Genomic DNA, 11,297 nt, shown 5'->3' on the forward strand with positions numbered 1-11,297 from the left:
AATAACTGAATTTTTTCTAGAAAATCAAAGACATTTCTGAATCTGAAGACAAAAAGTTCTAGAAAAAATTAAGTTAATCACTGAAATTTTCTAGGAAAGCAAAATATTCAAAGCTTGACAAGTTAAAACAAATCTAGAAATAATGTTACATTTTGAAATGTTCTAGAAAAAAAATAGAAATTTAACTAGAAAGTCACCAGAATCTTTAGCTAAATTTCAAATTTGTTTGTTCTGTTTGTTTTGTAAATTTTACTGTACTTCATAATAAAGTTACTCAAGTAAATGTAATTGAGTAAATAAATGTAAGCAGTTACTACCCAACTCTGGCTTCAAATGCTTCAAAATATTTACCTCTGTATCAGCAGGGCGTGTTTATCAAGAAATTAACTGGGATTATTTCTACAGAAATAGATGAAAATATTAAAGGGTAAATAAAATATTAAGCTGAGTGAGTTCAAAAGGTGTTTTCCTGGATATCCAGGAAATGTAATTTTTGTGTGATATTTGAGATGATGACGAACGACTGGTCTGAGTCAGGCTGCAGGAATCCGTGTGGGATTATCTCCCTAAAGTAAAAATCAACCTGATGGCTCATCTTGTTTACACTCCCTCATGTTTCGGTGACGTGAGAAGAAATCAAAACTCCCGTGTTGAAACCCGAGATGTTTCTGTGCAGTTTGGTCCAGCCTTTCCTCATAAACACCAGGAATAAAAAGCTAAAACATCAAACAGTGTCAGATCACGCAGCAGTTTTTCTCTAATCAAAAGCTGTTCTAGTGCAGGATGCATCATCTTCATCCCATAAAAACATGTGAGCAGATTTATACATCCAAAACAGACAAGGACGTGTCTACATATTTGCGTTAAGGGGGGCAAGAACTGTAGAAAGGTAGCATGTAGCCATCATGCTAATGTTAGCCTGATATACATTTTAGCTAATTTTTGGTCTATCGTATGTGTTTAGCATGGAGCGAGTCAATGTTAGTCCACATGCTTCCTACATGCTACTGACTAAAATAGCTAATGTAGCTACTTCAGCGTTTACACTAATGTTTGTATACTGAATGGAGTCAATGCTATTGAATGCATTTTAGCTAACTTTAGCATTTGTTACCAATTTTCAACATCAGAGTCGAGTCCAAACATTATCAAACAACAAAAGGATCTTAACACCAAGAACAAACTGACAGCTCTAGTGCGAGTGACCAATCAGATTTAATTTCCTTCACTCAGAGGATTCAAACCGGGCCCAAACGGTTCTGAACAATGTTGAACTACAGATATACGGAGAGGTTAGGAGCCTGCAACCCCGAACGAACCCCCAGGATAAACCCTTCAGCCTCGTCAAAATGAAAAACCCATTAAAACCCCGCAACGCTCCGTCGCCCCTCGCCAGCGCTGCGCTCTGCTGCGCGAAAGTCAGGGAGATAAAACAGAAACATTAAGCAGGGAAAACATCCTCCTCACCATCAAAGATCCGGGAGATGACGGACCACCGTGGGAAAACTGAACGATTCGAGGCTCGGCTTGTTTTCTGTTTCCACCCCGGCCTCGCAGGCATCTCCGTTTTTCCTGATAAACAGTCGGCAGGCGAACTCCGGCATCATGAAGACGTTTTTATTTTTCGGCTGCCGTCTCATAACGAGAGGGCTTTGAAGACAATGTGGTTAGAAATGATGGATATATCGCCTGTGGCTTTAATATCTTAGATATTTGGTGCAGCTGGTGTGTTAGATAATGAAGAAAAACAACAAAAAGATGGTGAGTACCTCTTGGTTTCCTTTTTTTGGCGAATTTCTTTGTTTGGACTGAACAGAGACGGAGACGCAAGTCAAATTTAAGTCACAAAAACGTCTGATTTGATTTAAACTCGTTCTCTAAACACATTATATGAACTCAACATCATTTCTCTAGAAAGTCCCGTTTGTTTCGGGAGGCATGAATTCGTAACACTGGCCGCCTCAAAAAAATCAGGAAGGTAACTATAGCGCAGGGCATCATGGGTAAATACAACCAAAACAAACGCGTAAATCTAGCACTAGACTGGAGAAATGACATCAATTTCACATCAGTTGGAAAGGCTAATAAACAGATTCATAAATACAAAAATGTCTACCAGTATATTAGTCAACTCAGTATGGAAAAATGTGTGTATGAACTCAAGATAACTAAAATGGTATGGTTAGCCTAAATGCTATCACTAGCCTATGGGATATCACTAAAATGTGTGTACTTGCATTGACTTACTCCAGGGGTGTCCAAAGTCGGTCCTCGAGGGCCGGCATCCTGCATGTTTTAGTTCTCTCCCTGGTGGTAGCAACAACCTTTTCAGCTTGTCAATGTTCCTCCTAGGTCTCTAACGAGCCATCATTTGATGCAGGTGCGTTAAACCAGGGAGAGAACTAAAACATGCAGGATGCCGGGCCTCCAGGACCCACTTTGGACACCCCTGATTACTCTATTTAGTAAGTCAATGTTAAAGGGAGTAGTAGCACTTAGCATTGACTTATGCTAATATATTAGCTCCATATTGCCTGATATGCAGCTCGTATGTACATTAATCTACATATTTACTACATTTGGCTTATATGCTTATTTTAGTTTAAAATATTTTAGCCTTAAACTAAAATAGGCTATAGTTATAAAACTATATTACATATAGTTTTATAAGTAATAAAACTAGCAAACCCACTGTAAAAAAAACAATTAAAACTTTATTAGACAAACAATAGTTACTATATGAAATAAAACTAAACTGCAATAAAAACTGTTATTATCCTGTTTGTTGTTTGTCCAGAACATCCCACAGATGTTCGATTGGACTGTGAACAAATGCAGAATGAGTTGATTCCCACACAAAGCCAAAAATCTGAGCATGCTAATCTAGCAGGCTAGGCCCAGAAGCTTAGCTGGCTGGCTAGCTGGTCGTTTGGCCGTCACAGCTATAATCTTGCTGACTCTGGCTGAGCAGAGAGCTTTGGTGATGAACTGATTTTCAGGTCTGCAGAGGTGGAAGAGAGATGGCAGCCTGCTGGGTTTGTGTCTCTGCCTGGCCGTGTTTTGGCAGGACGTTGTCCTGACTCACTGGCAGCAGAGCTGGTTGCACAGGCTAGCTGCCTGAACGTAGCGGCCAAAAAAACAAGAGTGACTCACTGGCTTAAGGATAATTTGGCCCTAAGCACAGATGGGGAACATGATCCTGTAATCAGTGTGTCCATATTACATCAGGGAGTGAGCTAACGTGGAGACAGCAGATCAAACTTGACTGCAAACACTGCAGCTCTGCGTTAGCTGTTAATGTTACTACAATATACAGAAACACTGTTATGAATCCCGCTTTACTTTCATACCAAATCCAAACAGACCTAAAGATTGTTGTCCTCTTGTAGGAGCAAAATACAAATATATAAAACTGTAAGAGCTGTAAGTATTTATCTATATCTGAAGATAACGTCAACTCTTTAAAATCTTATTAGCTTTTAGTTCAGGGGTGTCCAGACTTTTTTTTTTTTTGTTACGTGAGCCAACATCATCAACTCAGAGGTGCTGATAATCCAACATTTTATTTTTTTTAACTAAATCATAAAGTTTTATTGAGAATTTGGTTCCTGCTCAACAATAAACATAACATTTTATTTAAAACAAAGTGTATGATCTTTCTTTCTGTAGGAAGATACAAAACCTCAATAAGTTTCACATTTTCTTTATTTAAAGTTTAAATTTAAAGTTTTAATAGTTTTGTCCTAATTGAATAAAATAAGGTTTCCATCTGCATCAACACCTGAGCTGGTGAGACAAACCTGTATCATTCAGGGTCCATACAAAAACATCCGAGTGACCGCAAATGGCCCTCGCGCCACACTTTGGACACCCCTGGTTCAGTTTTATTGGAAAATTGAAATGAAAGGATCCCAGATACGAACTTTGGTACAGAATAAAAGAAAAAAGCGTAAATCAGTCTCTGAACACTGTGACCAATAAACACCAAAAGCAAGTTTTCCAGAGTTTTGGGTCAATTCATGAATAATTACCTACTTTATTATGTACATATAAATACCTTAATTATATTCTTCTGCACATTCAATTTAAACGCTGAAACATTCATTTTTTTAACATGTTCTGACATCAGAATAGTAAACAATCCAATATGGCGAATGAAACTGCAGATTGTAAAGTGTTAAGATGCTAACATGAATTATACATTTGAATTGGTGACTAGCTAAGTTTGCTTCAGACAGCAAACTTTATTAAATCCAACTAGTGTTAAAACAAAACCTGGTTGCCAGGGGTAACCGTCACTCACAGAAAAATTATACTTTCTAACGTCTTGTAGCAGCTAGCATTCGCTACAGGAAGGTTTTAGATTAATTAACTCAGCTGCTCTGGGACAACAGGAGGAACTTAGCTTAAGCTAAATCTGGTTCAAAGCATCTTTTTTTCATGTTTTTTTGCACATTGCTCCCGTTTTAAACTAGAGTGCTATCTCCAAACTAGGATCAGCTAGCTAGTGCTAGCTAGGAGTTAGCAACCATAACAAACCTATAAGTAATTTTTTATTATGTCCAGCTAAACAAAAGCTAAAGCTGCCATTTTTGAAAGTACTGTTATATTTTAAAACATCTGCGTTCTTTAGCATCATTTGGGCTAAAACTTGTTAGGATCGTTGCTAATGTCTTTGCTGCTGCCGGATTGCTTCCACATTAAGTTCCCATCTCCTTCAGGTGTATTAGGGACAGGCAACTTCTCACGCAAACACCTGTTTTTTTTTTTTTTTTAAATTTTACAAGAAAAGTATTAATTCTCATTAGTTATAATAACATATCAGTAATTAACAACAGGCTGTAATGAAAAATGCTCTACTACTGGAATATTATGTTATTAGAATCTGGACCATAAAAAGAGAGTAATAAGGCAGTAATAATCTGTAATAATTGGTAATAAATTGTAAAAAGACAGTAATAAGACGTTATTTTTCAAATTCACAAAGCACTCCCAGACAGCGTGTCCATAGGAAAAACATTTTATTGAAAAACATTTTCAGTTTGTAACAGACTGGTGGAATGTGTGTCATTTATCCTCTTCGAAATTAATTTAAAATTCCGAATTTCAAAATGTCTTTTCTTTTTTTCTTTTTTAATCTTCGTCACAATCTGGGCCATCTGACACTGCGAGGAACGAGGGAGCTGTAACCGTGACATGACGAAATAAAACGGGGCAGACGATAAACGATGCAAATATAATACTGTTACTTACAAACTGGACTGAAATAAAACCATCAACGGAACATAAGAGAGAGAGAGAGAGAGAGAAAAAAACAAACTAATTTAATAAATATTTATGGTACACACTTATGGCACAAATATGCAGCAGTCGGTTTGGCAACTTTTCTCTTTTTTTTCTTTTTTTTAAACCAAATTACCATGGAAACAGTGCAAAACGGGAGGAAGTGGGGAGGACACGGGCTTTCCATAGAGCGCTAGCTAAAATACATAGCAAAAAATTCAAATTTTATACAAAACATCTTACTTTAAGAGTTTATAAAAAATGTTTTTTATTGGGTTCTGGTCAATATTTACATAAGCTATTTACCAAAAAAGTAGTATGCTCTGTTTTACTGAAGTGTAATCCACTTTTTCTTTTTTTCATTTACTTTCCTACAAAGGTGAATAAGGCTATTGTAACAACCCAGGATCCATATACAATACAAACATTAATGTATTTACAGGTTCTTACCTACAGAAGTACGGTGCAAATTTACTGAGTCAAGTGACCAAGGGCTGACCATACGAGCAAGGCATTTTACAGTCGCCTGGGGTGCTTCCCCCAGGCCGCCGCCTGCAGGCCGCCGCGGCGCCGCTACAGCGTTTCAGGCGCCGCAGAGCTGCAGCCAAGCGGCGGCTGAGAAAAGGACGCCAGATTCAAAGAAACTAAGGAGATTGTCAGATTCTGCCGCAGACAGAAAGCAACTAAAAAGCCATTCTTCTGTTTGTGTTTGTGTCTTTTTTTTGTTTTTCGCTTTTCCTCCACCTCTAAATACCTGTCCAGGTTCTGTTACTGATGCTTTGTCATGGTTTCGTTTTTCACAGTTTGCACTACGGCACGTAGTCAACACTGCAAAAACACAAATGATTACGATTACTTTAGTCTAGATTCTACTGGAAACCTCCGAGTACGTTTGAAATGAGACAAAAATAACTTACAAATAACTTTTCTGCAAGAAATAGGAGCTTGTTTTAAGTAAACCTGAAACGATTAATCGAATAAGTTGTGATTAATCGATTGTTAAGACAATCAATTAATTGCTAACTGGAGCGTACAGATTCAAAAAAAGGCCATTTGCTGAAAGGATAAAACAGTCATTGCAGTTAAGTCTAAACTGTACAAAAAATATATACATTTAGCAATTAAAATGAAAAACCTTTATCTCTAAATACGTTCTACATAGAAATCAAATATTTTTTAGCTTCATCTGGTTTAAATTATGTAAAAAAAATCCTATTAAGCAACTTATGCTATTAAATTATTCATATAGTAAATAATCATCAGCATGTAATACTTTTTTAGCGGCAGATGCATCTTTTGCTACAAACAAACACCACCAAAGAAATGCTGCCTCTGCATTTTAGGCAACGCTATTTTTATTTTCTTAACTGGAAAAAGTAACTGAATTGTTTGCTTATTTCATTCCTTTTATGAATGTCTAGTATCATGTAAAAAAACAGGCTTAAGTGGTTTAATGAAAATGTGCAGAATGTACCAATCCGATTAATCGATTAATCATTCAGAATAATCGATTAATCACCAGAATAATCGATTAATCACCAGAATAATTCATTACTAAAATAATTGTAAGCTACAGCCCTAGTTTCAAGTCAAGAGTATTTTATTTATAGTAAGAAATTTTTCCCCAAGTGAAATAATCTGCTGGTGGATCTATTAATGTTTTCATCAATATCAATTATTGATTTAAAACAAGCTCCTGTATCTTGCTAAAATGTTCATTTTAAGTTAGTTTTGTCTTATTTCAATTGTTCTAAGATTTTGCACTAAAAACTTGACCAAAATATCCAGTAAGTTTTGTTGTTTTTGCAGTAAAAACAGAAAAAAAATGTCCAAAAAAAAAAACAATAAAAAAAATAAACAGACTCATTTTGTTATGTTGGTTTGTTGTTACATCTTTCAGTGGTTAAGAACACTTTTTTCTTTTAGAATTGATTAAAAAAATAAATAAGAATTGCATATTTGCAGATTTTGTAGCCTCTCAGAGGCACAAACCTCAGATAATACAAGGCTTGGCTTTTTCGGTGAAATTTGATGCTCATGAATCGATGGAGATGCGAACAATGGGCTGATAAATGCTCAGGGAGAGGCCTAAGTCACTGCTGAGATGCTGCGTGAAGTCACTGACACACACACACACACACGAACACACACATGCATGGGGAACATGGAGGGTGTGTATGAGGAGAATCGGGCACACTGGGAACTTTCCTTTGGGACAAACGGCTACTCTGCACCTTATTTTGGGTTGGGAAAACTCGCAGACGGAGCCGGGACCCGAACCATCCAGATATCAAATAATCAAAACCTAGATTGCATAATGTGCACTTATACCACTTATATATTAAAATTAGTTTCTTCCTCTCCACTCCGCCTGACAACACCTGTGCTCTGTGTCTATCATAAATAAATTTTATCATCTTATTTTTTTTCATCTTTTAATGTCCTTTTTTACTTTTTAAATGTACATATATTGGATGTAAAAAGAAAGAGAATTGAAAACTCACACAAAGGAAATGCTAATGGAGGCTGAAAACAGTGAAGGTTTAAGCTGATGTTCCTGTGCTTTACAGAAAAGAATAGGAGAGCACCGGCCAGGCTGAATTTTGGGCCCTTAGGGTACCCTTAGTCATCACCGGACCCCTGGGGGGTCCCGTTACAGTACCTAGAACTGCTTCGCTCTGACCTCTGACCTCTTACAGCAGTAAGGCGAACTGGATTTCTTATTGCCCCTGTGGCGGCCCCGACGGGTCACGGCCGCTCTCCCATCTCCGGACGTCACCGCGTCTCTCTCCGGCGGAGGAGAGTGGAGGGACGAGCGTAAAAAAGGAGGGGTCAAAAGTGCTGCGCTATGCAAGAGAAAAGTCCTCCACCTCCTCCTGTTTTCAACTGAGCTGCTGCCACGCGTGAGCTGCAATGACACATCGGGGAAGAAACGCTATCTGCACTCGAACTATTCCAGAGGATTACGGCGTCGCAGCAGGGCCGCTGCAGACGGGAAACAAAGTAAAGGAGGAGGAAACGTCTGCAAAAAATAAAAATAAAAAATCAGAAATTTCTACATTAATCTCAATGATTTTCTGAGCTAAAAATGTTGAAAATTTGAAAGAAGAAAACTCTGAAATTTTTTGGATTAATGTAAGAAATTTTCAAGAAATAACTTGGACAATTCCTGACTCCAAAAGTTTAAAATTTGTGAAAAAAAGCTCAGAAATTTTGAGAGTAATTTAAAAAAAAAACTTGAACATTTTGTGAGCTTGTAAAGATAGACATGGTCTAGAACATTTTGCAATTTTCTGACCTCATAAAGTCAAACATTTTGAGTTTCAGAAATTTTCTGAGCTTCGAGTCGAAAATTTTAAAATTTTCAAAGATTTGAACAGAAATGTCCAAATCTTTCTAGAAATTTTCTGACATTAATATTAAATTTTCTGAGATTTTTATAGGAATATTTCAACTTTCGTACTTCAGAAAATTCTGTTTTTTCTATACAATTTCTGAGATTATTCTCTTTCTCACAAAGTTACGACTGAGCTCAGAATATTTTAAGTCCTTTCTAGAAAATCTGAGATTAATTTCTTTTTATCGCAATATTTTGAATTTGGGAATTCTGAAATTTTTACGTTTTTTCCTAGAAAACTTCAGACATTAATGTTTGATTTTTTTTGGCAGAAATTTTCTCCTTTTTTTCTACCCATAGTGGCCCTGATACGCCGTCGTAAAAGTATAAAAAACAGATATGAACAAAACCAGTAAATGTGGAACTAAACAAAGAGACTCGATCTTTTTTTTTCTCTAAACCTTCAAGTAAAACGCAAAATAAAACCGAGCTGAGGATGAGGAGAGATGCTGTGATCGACAACACGTCACTTTGACCCGCGAGTCTGTTTCTGTGCACAGGTGAGTGTTTGTGTGATGGTAGTCATGTGGGTGGACAGGTGAGTGGGTGAAAGTCCCACAGAAGGTCCGGCGTGGGAATCTCTCTGCATCCCGCTGGTAAATCCGCTCAGCTGAGTTCAAGCTCCGCCCACTTCCTGCTTTTTCTCCCATCGTTAAAGTCTCTGTTTCCAAAACAGCAGTCTGTCTTTTCCTCACACTTTCAGAAACTTTCACATCCATAAATCCATCCATCCCACTCACTTAATCCCGGTGGACGAAAACGAAGAAGAGGCTGTCCGTTCCGCTTCCCGGCGAGCGACGGCGGCGGCTTCGCTACTCGTCCCCATCGTCTGCGCCGGCGGTGACCGAACCGGAGCGAAGGGCAAAAACTCAGAGAGGAAACGACTAGTGACGAAACATCAGAGGAGAGGAGGAGGAGGAGTCAACAGAGAGGAAGAGCGGGGCGGTTCGTTTCGCTCCGACCGGGGGCTCGTCCGGGTTCTGCGTTTTCGTTTTCCCGGCCCTCAGACCTTGTAGTAGATGTTGGCGGGGCTCTGCGGCGGCATCTCCTGAACGATGTAGACGGGGTGTCCGTAGTCCCCGCTCACCTTCTCGTAGTGCGGGCAGAAGACGCTGTCAGCAGTCCTGAGCGGGATGATGATGTCGCTGGGCTCAGAGCCGTTGTTGTTGCCGCCGCCGCCGCCGCGTTTGGGCGTGGCCAGCGTGCTGAGCGACAGCGTGGCCGTGTGCTGCGGCGAGTGCTTGCGGTGCCGCCGCCGGTACTTGAGCAGCAGCAGGACCAGCATGACGATGATGATGATGAAGATGACGCTGCCTGAGGCGATGCCCACAAAGATGGCCACCTCGGAGCCGATGGCGCTGGACGATTTCCCGCCGCCGGAGCCGCCGCCGTCTTCTGCTTTGGATTTATCTGGAGGAACAGAGAGAGAGAGCGGGTCAGAACCAACCAGAACTCTGGGACTGATCCAGAACAACAAGTCGAGCAACAAGGCTGTTCAAAGTGCGGCGCGGGGGCCATTTGTAGCCTTCTGAATGACTGGAGCGTGCCCCACAATCCTTGGAAAGCTAAATTTCTACAAAAAAAAAAACGCCTTTTAGAAAGAAATGTGGACATTTCTGAGTTTTAAAAGTCAAAAATTTGTATGAAAAAACTCAGAAATTTTGAGACTGATCAAAAATTTGCTAGGAAAAAAATTTCTGGGTTTCAACAGTTGAAAATAAGCTTTAGATTCATCTCAGAAATTTTCTAGAAAAAAACATTTCCCAAATTTGAAAAGTTCTAAAAGTTTTTTTTGTTTGTTTGTTTTTAATGGACTCCTTTACGATGGTAAAAACGCGCCGTCGTAGAACCTGAATGCAGGAAGGAGAAGGAAACAAAATTTCCTGCTCAGCTGATCTTGAATATTCCTGAAACTTTCCGTCCAAATCGATCATAAACGTTTCAGCCTTTGGTTTGTTGAACATGGATTAGACATCTCTCTGTTAGCAGAGCATTTGGGCCTCAGAACCACTCGGGGGCTTCGCTGTGGCGATGCTGCAGCGACGCTGTGGCGATGCTGCAGTGATGCTGCTGGCCCCGGGCAGAGCCACACGCTCCCAGCCTTCAGTGTTGGATCAGAACCAGAGCGTCCATCGCTGGGAGTCAGAGCACAGCTTGCCTTCCATAATTGATGTTTCATGACCGTATCAAATATTTCTATTTCTCTGCCCCTCTGGGGCCTTTAGCCAGAAAATCAAGTTAGTTTTTATGTCTTTCAAAACGCAATTTATCTGAGTGCAGCTTTCCGGGATCTCCGACCAGCCGCTGATTGCCCTACTTTCAAGGTTGAAGTCTTTGCTGAATTTGAATAGGAGCGGATAAGATGTAACTTTTTTAAACAAAAGCTAGAAGAGTTTCACTCCAAGCTGCTGCTCCGTTTTAAGCAACATGCAACAGGAAGCCAGAGCTGGGGGACTTCAAAATAAAAGATCTGACTCAGATTTATATGTGAGTTTTATGACGGAGTATTTATTGAGCTGCAGGTGCTTTTTGTTTAGTTACAAGAATAAAGTCATGATATTTGCAAAATCAGTGATTCTTGAGAATAGGGACAAAACAGGTCCTATGGATAAAGCAC

General features: G+C 39.2%; 1 protein-coding gene and 1 long non-coding RNA gene across 2 annotated transcripts in view; both read right to left on the reverse strand.

The window, feature by feature from the left end:
• Positions 1–1,530: 1,530 nt before the first annotated feature.
• On the reverse strand, positions 1,531–2,283 carry LOC106935971 (uncharacterized). The gene is made up of 3 exons (XR_001422023.1): positions 2,248–2,283; positions 1,770–1,808; positions 1,531–1,650 (listed from the first exon to the last, which is right to left on the reverse strand). It is a non-coding gene; the product is annotated as an uncharacterized LOC106935971 (long non-coding RNA).
• Positions 2,284–8,911: 6,628 nt separating this feature from the next.
• Positions 8,912–11,297, reverse strand: part of LOC106935973 (ephrin-B2a-like) — a 34,615-nt gene continuing 32,229 nt past the window's right edge. Inside the window, exon 5 of the mRNA XM_015016726.1 lies at positions 8,912–10,090. Within this exon, the coding sequence (XP_014872212.1) occupies positions 9,684–10,090 (407 nt within the window). The 3' untranslated portion in view covers positions 8,912–9,683. The remainder of the gene's footprint in view (positions 10,091–11,297) is intronic.

The sequence above is a fragment of the Poecilia latipinna genome, unplaced genomic scaffold (genome assembly GCF_001443285.1).
Source record: "Poecilia latipinna isolate Pla-1442-1.1 unplaced genomic scaffold, P_latipinna-1.0 Scaffold2052, whole genome shotgun sequence".
NCBI lineage: Eukaryota > Metazoa > Chordata > Actinopteri > Cyprinodontiformes > Poeciliidae > Poecilia > Poecilia latipinna.